Source organism: Colletotrichum godetiae, assembly GCF_030913485.1.
Source record: "Colletotrichum godetiae strain CBS 193.32 chromosome Unknown BDP55scaffold_14, whole genome shotgun sequence".
In the NCBI taxonomy this organism is placed as follows: Eukaryota; Fungi; Ascomycota; class Sordariomycetes; order Glomerellales; family Glomerellaceae; genus Colletotrichum; species Colletotrichum godetiae.
In genome coordinates, this window is record NW_026851262.1 from 340,998 (window position 1) to 359,188 (window position 18,191).

The 18,191-nt window shown below is 53.6% G+C and overlaps 5 protein-coding genes across 5 annotated transcripts; 4 read left to right on the plus strand and 1 right to left on the minus strand.

The window, feature by feature from the left end:
* Nucleotides 1–5,315: 5,315 nt before the first annotated feature.
* BDP55DRAFT_84091 (uncharacterized protein) lies at nucleotides 5,316–7,661 on the plus strand. The gene has a single exon (XM_060581257.1). It carries the CDS (start codon nucleotides 5,595–5,597, stop codon nucleotides 7,539–7,541), a length of 1,947 nt encoding a protein of 648 aa, XP_060431391.1. The 5' UTR covers nucleotides 5,316–5,594; the 3' UTR covers nucleotides 7,542–7,661.
* A 2,874-nt stretch (nucleotides 7,662–10,535) lies between these two features.
* Nucleotides 10,536–11,314, plus strand: BDP55DRAFT_659136 (uncharacterized protein). Its single transcript, XM_060574529.1, has one exon. It carries the CDS (start codon nucleotides 10,932–10,934, stop codon nucleotides 11,301–11,303), a length of 372 nt encoding a protein of 123 aa, XP_060431392.1. The 5' UTR covers nucleotides 10,536–10,931; the 3' UTR covers nucleotides 11,304–11,314.
* A 91-nt stretch (nucleotides 11,315–11,405) lies between these two features.
* BDP55DRAFT_659137 (uncharacterized protein) lies at nucleotides 11,406–12,430 on the plus strand. Its single transcript, XM_060574530.1, has one exon. The coding sequence runs from the start codon at nucleotides 11,553–11,555 to the stop codon at nucleotides 12,153–12,155; it is 603 nt and encodes a 200-aa protein (XP_060431393.1). The 5' UTR covers nucleotides 11,406–11,552; the 3' UTR covers nucleotides 12,156–12,430.
* Nucleotides 12,431–14,408: 1,978 nt separating this feature from the next.
* On the plus strand, nucleotides 14,409–15,186 carry BDP55DRAFT_630349 (uncharacterized protein; the record flags this gene model as incomplete). Its single annotated transcript, XM_060572138.1, has 2 exons — nucleotides 14,409–14,631; nucleotides 14,777–15,186. The coding sequence occupies 2 exons, from the start codon at nucleotides 14,409–14,411 to the stop codon at nucleotides 15,184–15,186; spliced, it is 633 nt and encodes a 210-aa protein (XP_060431394.1).
* A 130-nt stretch (nucleotides 15,187–15,316) lies between these two features.
* Nucleotides 15,317–16,394, minus strand: BDP55DRAFT_727114 (uncharacterized protein; the record flags this gene model as incomplete). The annotated part of the gene is made up of 2 exons (XM_060579248.1): nucleotides 15,317–16,280; nucleotides 16,339–16,394. 2 exons carry the CDS (start codon nucleotides 16,392–16,394, stop codon nucleotides 15,317–15,319), a joined length of 1,020 nt encoding a protein of 339 aa, XP_060431395.1.
* Nucleotides 16,395–18,191: the final 1,797 nt, after the last annotated feature.

An 18,191-nucleotide genomic window follows, 5' to 3' on the forward strand; every position in this document is an offset into this window, starting at 1 on the left:
GATGGACTAAAAAATGCAGTTCGAACTGCTGCCGTGATGGAAAAAGTTGAGGAAACCATCTCGCTGATGAGGAGACGGCGACTCTCAAAGGAAAGACGCCCAGCCAGCTATTGAGGGCGAAACGGGTGGAATGGAAAGCTTCGCGCCTGGCTGAAGGAGCCAGAAATGTGGCGTTTCTCAGTCGTTCTCGGAATGGTATGGCGTAGATCGACAGCTATTAAAGGGATGGGATTGGCGATAGCGTGTCCGACAGGCTGCTAGTCCGAGATGCCATCTTCCTGACGTTCTTCAACAGTTTCTCATTGCCCTTGGATTCTTTGGCCCTTCTAGATCGTCATGGTCCCCTGTACGGAGTAAAATAGCCAAGGACTCTGGAACGTTTTGACATCCTCATCGTGCGATGAAGTCAGAGTCTCACGGTATTCGCTGGCGGCGCACGCTAACATATACATGTGACGAGAAACGCTATTTTGCTGTGGCGGCGGTGGGGTTTGTAGTCGAGTTTAAGTGAATAATCGCTGCCGCCTGGCCAATTTTGAGGCTGAAATAGAATGGTCAGCGAACTTGGCAGCTTGGATTTCTACTACCGCCGATCTCAAGTGTTGCCCCTGGTTGATTCATCTCAAGGCCAGAAATCACCACCTAGTCTTGAGGGTTCCTGGGAAAGCCTGGCAATACAGCCGTACCTGTTTCACAGTCACGGGCACCGAGGCGTGATTTCGGATGGCAGTTAGTAGTCAAGACATAGTCCAGGCACAGCCCGTTGTGGGGTGGTAGCCAGGCTCACACTGATGGGTTCCATCTGATCACGTCGTTGAACAACATCCTCGAGTTCGTGCTGCTTGGATCTTGCAGCGGACAGCCGAACCGGTGCCACGCAGAGTGCCAAGACTGTCTTGTAGGCTATGATCTGATTGGGCCAGCGCGGCTTCCAAGGTTCTCTAGACTTTGACGTTGCACAGAACCCGTTGACGGTTGTTCAGTTCCCTCTGGGGTGGCCGTTTCGTTTGACTCGGACGGTTTGATCGTCTGGATGGGAACGACCTTAGCCTGACCTTTTCTGTGCATGCCGGAGTGCACCACACACTGCACACATAACTCGGATGAAAGTCAAGACTGTGAGCCACAGTGAACTTGAATGAGGCTGATAAAGGTACGTGAGCTCATCGTGTCCCGTCGATGAGTGCATGTATCCCCATACATAGGACGAGAGAGAAAACATGGACACTGCATGAAAAGCCCGCCGTTCTTGCAATAATGCACCTCTGCGGATCCTAAAGCGTTCAACTGCAGCGTCGCAGTAGACTCGCTGATCCCCGGGGCGGGCCTCCTGTCCTTTCTCCGGCCAAAGATTGGTGGTCCATGGTTCTGAGTTCTTGAGGGGTGCAGAGAGCCGATGATACTTGACGCACTAGAAGAAGCCCTGCTTGCAATTGACCATGCCCATAGGTAGGATAAGAGTGCTGGATAGTATCGACTTCCTATCGACCAGGCCAGAGAATACCGGTAGGGATACTTTTGACGCCCCCAGGAACCTTACCTAGACAGGCTCACCGCATCGCAACTCCATCGTCGTGCAGACTTAGGCAGGCATTCGGAGCTGGCGAACGCGCCATGTTGTGCTTCGATTGGCCCGAGGGCCATGTGTAGCGATTGCAAGCTGTGCGGGCAGAGGTAGAGCAGCACAGTACAACAAAAACACAACACAACGCGACGCAGCGTCTGTTGATGCTATTTGTGTGTTTCGCGCCAGCCGCGGGACCTGTTCGTATCGTCCGTCAGTGGTCACTCCTGCCCAGCGGCCAGCATCAGACATGGATTCGGGTTGAGGAGACTCGGGGGAGACTCGGGAGAGAGCCCGTTCCCCAGCCTCTGCTTCCAATTCGGCGCGGTTGTAAGAGTATGTGCAAATCTGGTGTTAGTCTCGGCCAGGATTCTGTTGCCTGAGGAATTAGTATTGTCGTATTGCAGCTTGGACATTGGCGAAAAGTCATGGAATGAAAAGTCTTTCTCGAGTAGTTTCCAGGTAATTGCCTCCTGGCACATGGGAGTCAGGACCGAAGACGTAGAGTATTAGAGATCGGACCCCTTCTTCATGATTCAGGCAACGGGTCAAAAGTTGGCGGTAGTTGTTGGCCCTTGAAAAGTTGTAATTAGGTAGCATGGAAGTGAGCAAAGTTAGGAACTCTCCCGTCTGTTCGTATTCCCCGCTCCTTCCCGCACAGCCGCTTTCTGCTCGGTGATCCTGGGATCGCATCTTCATGCACTTTGTAGTGCGGCAGGTCCAGACTCTAGGACTTCAGCTGGCAGTTTCCATTTTCATGGATGATGGAGCAAGGAAAGACCGATCGGGGGGGAGGAACAGACGGGGAGGTGCCTTCTCTATCCAAGTGGTGGTGGACCAAGAGGCAAGTGCCAAGAACACATCGAGCAGGTCCAGCAGATGATGCCCTGGTGGGTCCACATGTCCAATGGAAAACGAGACTTTCAACCAGGGTATCCACTTTGGCGACTGAATGACTCCACTTAACGCGCTCAGTCGCGTCTGCAACGCGTCTCTTCCACACCTCACATAGGAGTTCACATCTGGACCACCGTCAGCCATCGGCCATCGGATGTCTGATTTTTTTTCCCTCTCCCGTCCCGTTCCTCCCATTGCTCCCAGTCGTCAAAGTTCCCACAGCTCTCGCACGGATCGCACTCAAATCAGTTTCATCCGTCGTCTCTTTTTCCTTGGAACACTTCACGCACTCCTCCCCCCCGCCGATGCGCTCTTAACTTGGGTTGGACGGACGTCACCGCCCACATTTTGCGAAGCCAATGAATCGCTTCCCGCCCGTCACACTCACCTTGACTTTCACCGGGCATCTCCAACGCTTCACCTCGTGCTCACCTACACAAACTCTTAATTACCGATTCAACTAAGGTAGACCGTCCATCTCGAACATTGCTTCAACAAGACGTACAGGCCGGGCGTTCGCTCACTTATTCAACTTTCCTTACGTCTGACACTCTACTCCGTCATCGGTGCCACTTTTGACTCAACCCGCACTTTTTTGACGACGGTCTCTCACTTATTTGCCATCGTCCAGTCTTCACCTCCAGCCATTCCCAACACCACCACCACCATCGCCAACGCTCATTATCCACTTTGTGGCTTGCTAAACGCTCAATCGCTGCTCTTCGAGGCTCTGTTCGTCCCAAGAACGACACTCCCGGCATACATGAAATAAGCCTGCTGGCTGCAGACGCAGAAACCAGCCTCCCTTCTTTCCCTGCCCCGGTCGCAGACGACCGAGCGCAAACTACCGCACAGGCTGTGGCCAGGAGAACCACCATCTGCAAGTTCGCACCAGCAAGCACCGCAGGCGCAGGGCAAACGCGCCCTACCCAAGACGAGATAGCGAGCACGAAGCTGCTGCACGCAAATCCAGCTCCGGCAGCATCGTCTGGTTTCTTGTCTCACTGCCCCACAAACCGAGCGGCCTGATCGTCTCGACCATCTCTCTCTGAGTCTCTTTGAAGCTTGAACAGCTTGCCATTGTCTATCCGGACTCCCAACCTGCTTTGTTCACTCGACTATCGTCTCGTCCGTTGCATCAGCCCGTCCACGATTGAGCCCTACTAGTCGTGGCTTGAGCTTTTCGTTTGCGGCATCTGCTACATTTTCTGCGTCGTCCGACACCCAAGAAAGACCAGTCGTCTTGTTGGTGTTGTTGAGTTCTCCGTCACCAGGCATACCTACCACGGTGGCCTGCTTGTCTCGACCAACCCAATCCCTAGTTCGGCGCGCTTCTCAGACTTCACGCGCGGCGTACCTTGCTTTACACCTGGCGAACGAACGAATCGACCAACGGGAGCCCGAAGCTATTGCTTTGCTTTGCCTTGCATCCATCGCTCCTTTCGGACTCTGCACCCTCGTCGTTCGCTGCTCCATAATCCGCCGTACCTGCACTCCTGTCGTGTCCATCGACTGACTACACCAAACGACACTGTGTATCCGGAGTACGTACGACTACTGCAATCGCCAGACCCCATCCCACACGCCGCTGTCCGGTTCACTCAAACTTCAAAATAGCTCCCTCTCCAGGGATCCTTATGAAGAAGAAGAGATCAGTTTTGGACAACTTACAAACTACGACTTCAACCGGACCCAGTCCCAGTGGCAGACGGGGCAGACGATCCTCAGTCTCCTCCTCCAACAAGGCGCTTCCCACATCGTGCACCTCACCGCACATTGCATCCTCAGGGTCTCTCGGCGCAAAACGAGACTACGCTCACCCTAGACTCCACTCTGCCACATGCGCTGGCGAGCTTCTGGACCTGTCTCGAGCCGCTACTGGTGTGTCCGTCAGTCACAAACGCTCCACTGTCACTCGCCTTGGACGGCTTGACTAGGTTCCCTTGGGTTTAGCCTAGGTGGGGGATCTCTAGTGTGCTCAACCGCTGTGCAACTGCAACCCGTGGACCTTGGACGCCCTCCCCCCGGCCACCACGCTCTGCTGCTGCACCGACTGCAACTGCAGGACTGCACGGGGGTTCAAGCGAGCAGTGTGTGAAGTTTGGTTCACCTCAACTTTGCCTTGGTGAGGTACTTTTCGGTGTTCGAGGGCCTGTCGACCTTTTCACTGCAACCCTCAGGCATGAGCACAGGCTCAGGCGCAGGCACAGGTCTCTTCCCATTCGTATCCTGCCAGGACAAGAGGTGTTCTCTGCTCTCCCGCCCTGTCCCGGCTCCTCGAGCAAGGTTCGCGCCACCCGCTCTTTCTTCCCCACCCCGCCCACCATCGCTGGGCCTTGCCATACATACCACACCGGTCCGCCTCAGCCCAAGCCTGTCCGAACTTCCTCCTCCCACCTTTCTCTTCAACCACAGTCGTTCCTTTTCGCAAACACCAACCGTCCTCCGGTGGTGGGGGTTGCGCGCTTTGGATTTTCCCCCGATAAGCCCATACCTAATCACGAGCCATTCGCCAGCAACGACGACGAATCAATATTTTGTCCGTCTGGCTCGTCGCGACGACCTATTTCCTTGATCCTACCTATCTACAGTATTGCGACGACGAATCTCGGACGTCCAGACGACCCATCCACGAATATTTTAACACGAGGCGACACTTGCGACGACAATTACCACGATTACCAAGACAACGTTTTCTTTTTCTGTATTCCATTCGACCAATGTTTTGACGAGAGAGTGGTGTTGAATCGCACGATCCTCGAATCCAGCCGAGGCCGTCGCATACCTGATTGCAATTGACCGAGCGCTCCATACCAGTTACAGAATTTGCGCTGGTAAAGCAGACCACAACTTCCTGTGCTGGACATATTCTGTGTCGCACACTAAAATATCGCGTCCATTCTGGGCGGCAGCCGTTGAGGTCAATCGCAGCCCTTTGAGGCCCAGGGACGTTACCACGCGCTCAAATACCACCTTGTCTCAAATTTCGCCGCCACAAAGACAATCGGAGGGACCACGTCGCCTTTGTTCTTGAACAAACATTCACCAAACGGCTTAGAAATCGCGAAGTCTACCTGCCGCTAGCATTTTCCTCAGAGGTCGCGACATTCCTCACCTCTTTAAATCCGCCAACATGAACCCTCAACATTCCGGAGCGGCGACGCTGCCCAAGGGCTTCCGTTTCCATGAACCGGATCAGCAAACCCCCAAAACACCGGAGCCTTCCGCCATGGACGAGGAGCTTCAGCCACCTTCGCCGCCGCGTCCGCGGTTGAGACTGAAAAGGCGCGTCGCATCCAACTTGAACGCTCCAACGACGCACTTCCTCGCGTCAGTTGCTGCCGCCGACGTTCCGATTCCCAGCATCGAAGAGCCCGAGTCGGCTGGTCCAGACACGCATACGCAATTTTCCAGCATGACGTACCCCGTTATTCACAATCTCAATGACCTGGACGGGCTCGCCTTACATAAACTTCGCGGACGGCGTTTTTCTCCACCCAAAACGCCAGCGCCTGGCGCCGCTCCCTCACTATCCCCTAGACGGTATCCCAACTGGTCCATCGACTCTGCCTTCAGTAGCGGCGAGTCTACCCCAGAATGCGAGTCCAGTCGGCCATCTACCGCACGGTCTACGCAAACCAGCGCTTCTCTCTTCAGTCGCTTCTCCCTCACATCAGAAGACCTGCAGTGCATCAGCCCGGAAACTGACGCGTCCGATCACGTCAAGCACTCATTTTTCGACGCAGTCGAAGAGCCTGCCGAACCATCGTCTTCAGCCAAGCCAAAGACGAAGAGGAGAAAGGCCCCTTGGACCAAAGCGATGAGCGACCACCTTTGGGCTACCTACCTTACCTATCTACAGGACCCTAAGGTTACGCCGTTCCGCACCGCCAAGAGTGGCGTGCCGCCTCATGGAGTTTGTCTTCGTGTTGCGAGGGAAACGAAGAGAAGCTGGAGAGGCCCCAAAGGTGGAAGAAAGTCTCTCAACCCCAAGAGTGGAAGCAGCACTCCTACCGTCGAGACCTGTACCTTTTTGCAGTGGCCACACACTTGTGCGTCCACCCGAGCTCATTTGAGAGACCTTTGCAAGCTCAAAGCCGCTTCATCATCGGCCCGTACCAGCAAGTTCCTCGCCAACAGCCCGACACCCTTCGGCAGAACGGCGGCGCGTTTCTGGAACCGGAGATCCACTCCGGCCCGGTCTCCGTCCGTCTTTTCAGCTCACGACATGTCCATGTCACTTACTCTGAGCACCTCGGAAGTCATGCAACCCCAGGGTCCTCTGGCGCAACTTACCAAGTCGAAACCCGAACCTGTCCAAGAGACGATGACTGAGCCATTCCCGTTGTTTCCTATGGAGTTAGCGGACGCCCCTATCGACGACCGGCCACGACTCGGGACACCTTTCATGGCCAACAGTTACGGGCCCAGCTCAACGAGTGCGCTGGCTGCCTCTTCAGTACCGCAAAGACAGAACCAAAGTCTTGGCCACAGGCGCACTTTGCAGTCGCCGGCGCGTCTGACGAGAAGTCGATCGAACACGCAGAAGCGCGTCGGCCGGCCCAGACAAGCATCTCATGAGCCGCGCAAGACCAAGCGACCTAGTCTTGTTTCCGACCTCTGGACTGAGCCGATGCCATCCGAGAGTCTACCCAAGACACCGGTCAAACCAGAAGTCGAGTTCAGCTCCACGGACAGGAACTCACACGACGACCTTTTTGTACCTCGTACAAGTCTCAGTGGGCTCTTCACAGCCCCTATGCAGATACCTGCGCCGAGACTCCAGCCTGCCAACCTGCCTGACCCCTTTTTGGCTGCGCCAAACGCACCTCCTGCAAGGCTTGGATCGCCGTTCCCCGGAACCAAGACCAGCTTTTCATTCCCAAATCGTTTCACGCAGCCAGAAGAGTTTGATCACGGCACTATTCGCCCGTTTGCCACTATTCAGCAACAACCCAGCGGGGATGGCGGCTTAGCTCCTCCTCGTAACCTGGCTGACCGCCTGGCTTACATTGACGAGCGTCTTCGCAACTTCAGACGCCGGGACAACAATCGTCGCCGGTCTGAATCACCTTTCTAGTGATATATTTTCTTTGTACATGTTGCTACGCCCGTTACTCTCACGACTTATGAGTCCATGCGAGTTATCTGCTCGATACCCCTGTGGAGATACTCCTGCAAGGACATACCCCTCGACTGGTACATAGACGACAGCACGCTTTGATGATGGCTCCGATTTCCTTACTTCACTTCACTTCTTGCGGACACATTTGCTTCACATATCGAGGGGAGAATAACCCTTCCTGGCTTGGAGGACTACTTAATGGCCACTTTGCTTGAGATGTTGAGCGATCTGGACGATATCTCCTTTGTTATTTATTCCTAGCCGTCGGTTCTCCGCAGCCCGGCTTCTTATTGACGATGGACATGACGAAACGACATTCGGCAAGGACGTCGGATATTTTATGTACGCATCGACGACTGGGCCTTGTATGGGGTTCCGGAGCGTTGTTTGAGTGAGAAGCTCACCTCGACGAAGAGGCATTCGATTGGAAAAAAGAAAAAAACCAGTGTGAAGAGGAAGACAGAACAGTCGTTTCTAGACAAATGGAAATGAGGCATTACTCTCTTTCCAGAAGATTGTTCCTAACGTCAGATGACGCAGGTTCTTACCAATGCTGCCTTGATTCGATGTCTTTTCCTCATGAGCTCGAAAACACCTAATAGCTCCCACTCGTACGCATGGCAAATGTTTTCGAAATCATTCCATACGGGGGGAGGCGGGGGAAATACGAGAGGTCTTGTCTATCATCTTGACCCAAGACGCCGGTGAGGTGATGAACTGATACTACGTGAGATGGACGAGGCCTCTGTCTCTTGGTCTGACTGAAAGCAGCCGGGCATTTTCGATGAACGAAATCGCAGATCATTGGAGTCCATGACGCTGTTTGGCTGTCTGGAGTAGTCATGGAATGAAGAGATGTTCCTGCCCGATTCCCACTCGTCTTGATGGGCGATGGGGAATCAGTTGAAAACTCAGAAAGGCGGTAGCGTCGAACAGGTTGGTGATTTTGCTTCGTATTGAAATCAATATGGGGGGGGAAAAAAAAGTGAAAAATGAGTGAGGGAGAAGAGGAAGAACATGCCAAGGTCCTTGGAACTGCATTCGGGGCCGAATTATCCAGCCGAACTTCACTGGCCCCTCCCCTTCCCTCGTGTCCGGGCGGACTTGCAGAATGCGTGAGTCGGGGAATGTATGTTCGGGTTACGGATTATGGTGTGGGGTGCTCGGGGATAGGAGGCCGGTGATGTTTCAAGGGGTGGTATCCGTAGGCTGGGAGTGATACATGCCTAAGGTACGGAGTACTCTCTAGGCCGAAATCCGAGGTTATCGTGAGAGACACGGATCCGTACTGCTTGAAAAGCGGAAGAGTGATGTTGGGATATGATTCAAGGAGTGTAAGTGGAATTCGAACCGGTTTCTTGTGAGATTTCGATGGGCGTCGGAGGAATGTGGTTTGGGGAACGGGTGGTTTTCTTTAGGGGGGCGGGTTTGATCATTTGCGTTCCCTCTCCGAGGGTTATTGAGTGCTAGGGAGTGCCGTGGTGCTTCATTGCGTCTCGGCCGAGTGCCTGTGCTGGAATTCCCATGATTATCGTGAGAGCTGCTCGGCCCTGCTGGCCTTCGCTCGCGTGCTTTAGGCGTGTCCCGGCATCCCGATGTCCCGATGTCCCGGGGAATGTCAGGGAAACAATTACATTCGGATCTCCGGCGAGCTTCTTTTTTCGAACTCCCAAATGTCTCTCTTACCTACATTCTTTCCTGGTTCGCGAGAACTGCGCCTTGCGGAAAGCATGTGTTGGTCGCGGCAAGTCTGGAAGTGTTTTCCCTCATCCATCGCCTTCGCTTTCGCATTGAAGTGTAGCGTCTTTCCCTCCCCCCTCGTGGGAAAGTGGTTGGAATGTCGGCAAACTTTGGAAGGGCCGTCGTCCCATACCACACCTCCACGTGTTCGGACTACCTCTAAAAGCCTTCTTCCCCTTCGTCTCGGTTTGTTTCAATACGCCCTGTGTTTCATTTCACGCAAATGCCGAACCGGAGGTGTTCATGGGAATAAGGGCGTTTTCGCCATTGAAGAACTCAGTGATATGTCCGTAATGTTACTGCCCGTAATTGTCGCAGTCTCTGACAAAATGAAGAATGTGAACCACTACTTCAAGAGGTCATGATCAATGGGGGAGGGGGAGGGGGAGAAGAATGCGCCTGCGCTTACAACTCACAACGCGGGACCCGAACGATCCGGTTCACGAGAGCGCCCCCCCCCCCGATGTCCGACGCCCGGGCTCCAATGGGCCAACTAACACGTTCTTGCTAGAATGAATCTCTGGGAGCTCTCTGAGGTACGGATACCTACCTACCTGTCTGTCTGTAGTTCCCCCGCCCGCGCGCCTCCGAACACGTCTGACAAACCCGTTCTCCAACGTGGAAATGGCGTCGGGCATGGACTTTTTTTTTTATCCTTTAGGCGTTTTAAGCTTCAAGGCCGACAGGTCCGCCAGGCTGGCATTGGCAGGGCTTCCGGAAACGCACCGTCTTTGCGCTAACCCACACGCACCGGCGACGGACTCGATCCTCGCTCGTGAAATGTGTAAATGAAGCGATGACGGGCTTCTTGGATTCATGGCTCTCTTCTTTTCGGGAGGGATGTCCTCCTGCCTGTGCCTGTACATGTAACATAGATCTGGGGGAGGCTTCCATTGTGTATTGCATGGCTGTCATTATCAAGTCTGGTCATAATTGCCCACTGCTCGTTCTTGGACGATCGTCAGCGACCACGCTAGAGCTGGAGCTCTTTCTTTCCCCAGACTTTGGATCAGCGCGTGATGGTCGAGATCTGCGGAGTTTGTTAGTGTAGTAGTACCTAGCTAACCATACGCGAGAACTAGCTAGAGCTGTACGGGGGTTTTTCCTTCTTCTTGCTAAATTCTGACAGGGCAGATCACTGCATAGCTTATTGGGTTCCTAAAAGATCCTTCTGAGCATGTTGGGGTTCGGGCGGGTTACATGGCTGTCTCTTGATCGGTGCCAGCGTCATAATGCTTCCTTCTCATCAAGGCTAGCCGCAGCCAAACGGATCTCTCGAAAGACAACTGCGCCGCTTCTCCAACAAGTCACACTTCACGTCCTTTACTTTACTCCACTCCCCAGATGCCACCGGAGAGGCTCAGCAAAAGTTGTTCCCAAAGTGATACGCCCGGCTTTGGTGCTGCTGACGGCGAAGATAATGCGAAGATGAGGGGGAAAGGACCGGAAGACGGACATATCGGCCGGTGGACAACGGATGACCAGGCATGCAGTGTCCATACCGGCAACAGTGGACTTTGTCTCTCTTCCGATCCCCTGCTCCATTCGGTCTCCCTGGGTTTGGTTCAAGTCGCGACTCGGCGCAGTAGTCGGGCGTAGAGGACGATGTCATTGACGTTATGGAACTACGTTTTATCATGCGATTGTCTGTCTGTCTGCCTGTCTGTCTGTTCCTCTCATCCTTCCAATCCAAAGAATTGCATTATCCGAGGCCTTCTCTGGAATGGAAAGAGTTGCGCTTCGAAACAGGACGTTAGACTGGCGGAGCTGCATTCCGAACCACTCAGGCAAACGATCCCCGGTACTTGCGCGTATACTGGACCAGAAGTCTGCCGGTCGATTGAGGTACCCAAGCTTCAAATATCTCGTCTCAAGTATTACGGACTGGGCATTCCTGTCCCAAATATCACGATCTGTTGGAGCCAACACTCAACTCACTCTCGAAAAGAACCGCGTTCAGACAAGGGGCATAATTAGGGACATGGGACGGAAGAGAGAGAGGGGGGGGGGGATGACTAGGGGGGATCGGGCCCAGGGGATACGAAAATAAAATGATCTCCGTGCTATTTTAGCTCCTATTCCCACAACTCTCTCTCTCTCTCTCTGCCTGTCCAGTCTGGCGTGGAATGAGGGAATCCGCCATCCCGCGTAAACTATCCCAACTCCAAGGGCTAAAGAAGTGAAAAAGAAATATCGTCCCTACTTTTCCCCCGTCATCACCACGTTATGCTCGTATTTACCATTGAGGAATACCCCGTCTTGCCCCATAAGGCAACGTGGGCTCATTTCCCGATACCAAAGAAGGCCTCCCAAAAAGTTGGGGGAGACCTCTCTTACTTACTTTTACTAGGGCCTTTTCAGCTAGGTAAGGGGATCTTGCGTTTACAAGCGAACCAGCGTGTGTCCGTCCAAATCCAGTCAATTTCACAGAATAACGTGGATCCATACACGACACGACGGGAGTTCCTTACTTGGACCATCATAGCTTTGTCCGGACGGAAACCACTGCACCGGCGGAGGACGATGGAGAGACGTGAAGGGCCCGGCGGATCATGTAGGCATGCAGACGCATCTTGTCCGTTCGTCAAAGTGCTTGCCTACTTTGAAGCCGAGCTGCGAGACATTGGAAATGCGTCGTCTTTCAGCCCGTGGAAACTAACTGTTTGTAACTCTGTAAAAGCCCTCTCTCCAGATAGATACATAGATAGATACATACAATGGCACGTCGTATCACTTGTGCAATGCCTAGGGAAATGGGCCCAGCATCATAGACATCTACTTCAAGATCCCGAACCCAAGAGAACGGGAAGATGGCGTGGGTTCATCTAACCTCAACTCGGGTTATCGCGTGCGCGCGCGCGTGTAAGTTGCGTCCGCTGTCCGCGCATCCAGGCCAGAACCCTGCGCTGACAGCTCACAGTCCCGAGGGAAACACACACAAGAAACGAACGAGGGAGGGGTTGGGTCCGTCATGGCGGTATCGATCCCACTGGAAAGCCAAGACTTTAAGCTCCAAAGAAACAAAATCCCACGAGCTACCCTAATTCAGCACCTTGATTCAAATCCAGGCTCTGTCCCTTGTCTGCACGCGTCGAAGCTGAGATTGACTTCTGGGATTAGGGGGTGTGAATGGGCCCTGGAGCTGCGCAGAAGGAAAGGAAGAAAGACGTGAGCGGGAGCCTATGAGTCTTGGCTTAATGGCTCCCCAGGGCTGAGCCTCTCACTTCCTATTCCTAATTCCTCTCTTATTCGGATTCCTTTGCTGTGATCGTCAGTCTGCCTAGGTTTCTCGTCATCCCTTGCCTGATAATGTAGCATTCACCCGGGGGCATTCTAGGCCTCCCAAGAAAGCACCACCATATCCGTCGAGAGGTTCATTGCTCACGGTGCAACAGCCAGTGTTCAGGATCCCAGCTTTCGAAGCACACAAAAGTCGTCCAATGTCTGGCAAAGACAATTGCAAAGTCCCACCAGTGTAAAACCAAAACCAAACCAAACGCCTTCACTGTTAAACCTTCCCGCGAACTTGACACAACCCGTGATCCGAACGGACCAAAACCTTGTCCTGATTAGGAAATTAAGAGCAAGAAACAGCGACTGGGTGGGAATCCGAGAAACCACTCTGTCCGTACAGCTCTAATCCCAGCATCCGTACTCCGTACGAAGTACATCATGGGCTAATAGGCACAATCCCAAAGGTCTGCCTTACACCGCACTAAAACAAAAAAGTGTTGCCTGCCTAAAAAGCTGTGCACCCGCGCCTCAGTCCGTCCCCCCGGGCCCCTGTTCGCCGGACCTAAACACTTTCCCTTGGCCCCCTTCGCCCCGTGGCCGCCCGCCCCCCCTTGGCACTCGACCGAACCACGCCTCATTCGTTTTCTATCCCACTTAGGTAAGGGGATATCACACACATGTTCCGGGAACGGGAATTTACCATTCAGTAAACCCATCGTCATTATCCCCCCTACGTACCTTACAGAAAGAAAAAAGGAAGTAGGAGGGGGGCCTGGGGGGGGGCACGCACGGAGAAAAGGGAGGGGGAAGAACTGCAAGGGATTGGGCAATGACCGACTTTGTGTTTCCTGTGGACGGTGGGCCTGAGCTTGGCCTGGGGAAGTACGGGAACCAATAATTACAGTGTACCTTGCTCTCTAGATGAACACAGAGAAAAGAGAGGTGAGTGACCAAAGACAGAGACATAATCAAGAAGCAAGTCATGCACTCAGTCAGCGCGGGGGGGGGAAGCACCAAAACGCAATCCCCCCCCCAAAAGAAGCCAAAGCGGCGTCAAACCCAGGTGTCACAAGTCCGCCCAGGAATGGGGAAGAAATGCACAATACCTCGCTAACGTACGGATAGACAACCTCAGTAGAGTACCGGTATAGTTGTAGTTGTAGTTGTACCTGGTCTGATGACCCAGACAAGCCAGCAGCGGGCAGCCCAGCAAAGAGGAACGAGACCAAGCTTTTTGGCACCAAAAGGGCTTTTAAGCAAAAAGCTTCCCTTTCTAAAAACCCCTGTACCACACCACCAAGAACGCCCGGCTGCCTACCTACATGGTACCTAACCCAGATCAGAAGCACAAAAGTCAAAAGGTTCGGGATTGGGGTACAAGGTAATACATCGTCCAGAGTATAATATCGTGTCAGACCGCACCACCCCGTTTCCCCCTCCGTCCTCCCCTTCCTTTCCGTCCTCTTGAACCTGTTTCTTGGCTTATTATTATCCCTCTTTACTCTATCCTTCTTAAGGACTCTTGTGCTCTCGTCCAGACTACGACATACGACGACTGGTGGTGCTCGGATAGCGTGCTCGACTTACACATCCCGCCAACACGGATACCCTGGATCCCTTCGTCAAATCACCGCCGATCATCCAACCAACCAACCGGTACTCTCATCAACACCGGTTCAACTTTTTGTCGTCGGCTCCTCGGAAACAGTCACAGCTTTGGAATAGGGAATCGAAAGAAGTCCAGCAAAACATCTTGTGTTTATCTATTTGGAAAAAAAGTAATCCAGGATATCCATCCCCCCCTACTGGGTAGTTACTGGGTAGTTGAATATGTACATTCAAAAAAATATGGCTCGTCCCAGCATCATCGTCTCCATGCTCGTCCTGTCGCTCTCCGGAACCGCATTCGGCAGAGCGAGCTTCTTCGGCAAACAGCAGCAACACGACGCAATAACGGACTGCGCCCGCGTCGATGCCCCGACCTCCTTGACCTGGCTTTTGCAAGATCAACCCTTTGAACAGGAGGATCCGTCCGCCTTTTTCTACGTCAACCAGGATATTGACGCGTCAGGTAGGACTTCTTTTTTTTTTCTTTCTTTTGGTTGCTTTTTTGTGCTTTCTTGTCTTTTTTGGTATATGCCTCTGGTGTATAGCTTCCCTGACAAAGGAGATTCTGAATGAATGAATGAATGTACTCAAACGGTTCTCTTTTATAGGAAACAAGGCGAACAGAGTCGCGCAACTCGTCACCTTTGGCGGCGTCCAGGGACAACAGGATTCGACCGAGTGCCGCCTCCTCTTCAACATGCCCGAGGACTCAGAGAGCTGGGAGCTGATCCAGCGCGAGGGCGCCACCACGATGCGCGTTTTCCGCGTCCCCAGCTACGAAGGGGACGATTCCGTACGTCAGAAGCAGAATCTTCTGGGCACCGTCCTGGTCAAGCCCGGAACGCAGTCCATCGACCTTGGTCGATGCGACGGTAGCGGCAGTTTCGTATTTGAGCTTGCCGACGCGGGACGCAGTCGCGTCGCCTTCCGCCAGGCATCGAAGCCAAAAGACGGATTCGGTGTCTTCATGGCTCATGGGTGCCCGGTCCCTAGAAGGACTGAGTCTGAGGACCTGTGAAGAGGGGTGGTGATTTCGAATGACGAGTTGAAGAATTAGAATTTTGGTGTGGTTTGGGTCTTTATGAGCTTGGTTTTCCGAACTAGACGGGCACTCTCCACCCGTGGAGGTTGGCGACGTTCACACTCTCTTAAAACACCTGCGCCGTGTAAGGCATCCGCTCTCGGCGGAGGTGTGGTTGTGGTATCCGCATATCGCGACGGGAATGGCCGCGGCTTGGCTCTGGAGCGACCTCCATTACCAACGGCACAAGCAGGAAGTTATCCAGCTCCCTGCTGGCCGTGGTATGGGGACACCTACGTTCGCCGACGGCAGCCCGATGGCTGTGGAACGAACATTGCCGGAAACCGAACTGGCGCTCTTCGTTGCGAAGCTTGTTAGCCGGGATGCGCAGTTGAGGGTTCTTGATGCGTGTGTCCAGCTTGCTCGACTTCATCTTGCGCAGATGCGAGGTGAACTCGTTAGCGAAGTCGGGGAAACGTTCAAACATCTCCTGAAATCTCTCGAGCCCGCCATCGTCCTTTGCGATCGACGACGAACCTCCCGCAACGGACCATGCCACCATCGCTACGGTCCACCTCCGAATCCGCATCGAAGACTCTGCATCACACTGGCCGTATACGTATTGGACGAAGCGAGGAGTGACATCCCAGTCGCAGCGGAGGTAGATGTCTTGCAAGGCATCAATCGCAAGGTCTTGCAGATGATGCAGGTCGAGCCTCGCAGCGAAGATGTGAAGGCGGACTAGGGCCCAGTGAAGTCGTTGGCACGGGACGCCGGGAGCATCACAGACGAGAGTGATCATCTCGTCGAGGTGTCTGCGGAAGCCGTCTCTTTGGTGCAGCCATACTACGAAAAGCTCGAACATGGAGGCGGATTCGTTGGGAAGGCGGATGGTCGACTTTTGTTGCGGCAACCATACCGGCACTGGTGTCTGGTTGGGTGTCACCTTGACGCCGGCCGGTGTAGCGTCTAGTTGGTCCTCGAAGAAGGGGGCAGCGTTGCTGAGTTTCTGCTTGTTGATACGGAACTCCTTCATCTTCTCGCCTCGACCGACAAATACGCGAGCCAGGTTATCATCTTCGTGTGATGATCTGGGATAGAGAAGGTCAGATTGTGTTCAGGAACATTGATGTATTACAGGAGACTTACACGGTGGACCCCGATGGTCTGTGGAAGATGCCCTGTGGTCTAGTCATGGGTGCCATTGTGAAGATAGTGTTCCAGCACTTGGTGTAAGAGCCAGCTCTGGATGAGAAAGTAGAGTAGGAGAAAGTACTAAAGAATTTGAAGAACCCAGAAAACCCGAGAGCACACTAATGAAAGGCCGTTGACTTCGTTTGTTACTTTCACTCTCCCAGAGAGCTTGAGAAGAGAAAAGAGAGAGTACACCAGAACTAGTCCTAGATGGATCCGAGGACGCTCTTCATTATCAATTGCTCCAAGTCTGGGTGCAACTTGAGCAGGGTAGAGGCGCCGCAGATATGGGGAACTACACGGTCACACACGAGCTTCCCTAACACCATGGCCCCCTGTGTCGTCTGCCAAGTGCAGTGTATGAATAAGCTTATACGTGATGATTGATGTTAAGCCAGTTTCAGAAAGGAGGGTATAAGGGTGTGGCTGGCTTGGTGCTCAGCCAGGGCTCTGCTGGGGCTTGTCGGGAGTTGCTAGGACTCTTGCTGCATCTTCAGCTTAACAGAACGCTGATATGGGGCAGCGATTCACGTCAAAGACGAGATGATGCTGCTTGGGATGGTAGGGGTGTTGGTTTCAAACGTCATTGTCAAACGCACTGAGTGCATTGGTGTGGGAGTCGTGCCGCGCGAAGTGCTCCCTCAACTGCTTCAGGCGACAGGGTTGTAGGCTGTGTTCTCGTGGGACACGGCTGTAGCGGAAGCTTGGGGCATCTTAGCCGTGGCTGATATAGGACCGGGGTCCGGTGCTTGGATGCAGTTCTTGACGTTCCCGCCGAGCCCTGTCAAGAACTGTCTCGTCTGTGCAGGCGATCTCCTGCTTACACCTGGCTCGGAGTTACAATCGATGGTTTGGCGAGATTTTTTTTGGCAAGCCAAGGTGCTCGATAATCTCTCAATCCACCCTCAGACGGTGCAGTGGTGACTTCTTCATCTCCTATTTTTGGTGGCGTTTTCCTCTTTATATACACAGCAAGAAACAACAGTTCAAATGATGCCTTGGGACGGGCGTCTTGTGTCGGACGAAAACATGAGGCGTCTTGAATCGTCGTTTCCTTGTCAGTTGTGGCCAGTAAACAAGCTAGACAAGCCCACAAGAAGGATCATGTTTCGGTGCCACCCACTATCCCGGACTGTAGCGCGGGGAATACTCGCTCTGGCAGGCTGGCTCATCGTGATTGCTTGACCCTGTTGAACTCGGCTAACGATTATGGCTGAGGGCATCGCCAGCCAGCGTCATTGCGAAGGGGTTCACTCCAATGCTCGAAAGCACTAGCTCTCGTAGCTGGCATTGACGGCATTTTGAGCTCGAGAAGTCTAAAGATGACTGCGCCGTCGCGTTGTTGCATTCCAAGACCCAAGCATCCGTCTGATGGTGCTTGGATCGTCGAGGCAGTGCAACGCGGGCGGGAAAATCCTGCTGCTCATGAAGGAGAAAGACGGGATGCTAAGGTCCGGGCACCTATATCGCTACCATGGGACGTTTGGTTTCAGTCGTGGAGTTGAGAGTCTGGAAGAGGTTATGGAAAAAGTGAAGGCCCGTATAATACGAGGTGCAGAGTCGGAGACTTGAAACTGGGTCTCGGCCGGATTCGACGCTAGGCGACCCGCGAAAAAGAGTCTAAAAGTCTCCTTGAGCTCGCTGCCCTTGGTAAGGGGGGCCAAAGGAGACTTGCCAGGTCGAGCACAGGGCATCTGGTGGCCGGGCCGGGCGGCAGCGTTGGAGGCGGTGCCCATTGAAGAGCCCGGTCATTTCCAACCTGCAATATCGGCGCGTGCTGGCTCCGATGTACGGGTATGGAGAGGTGG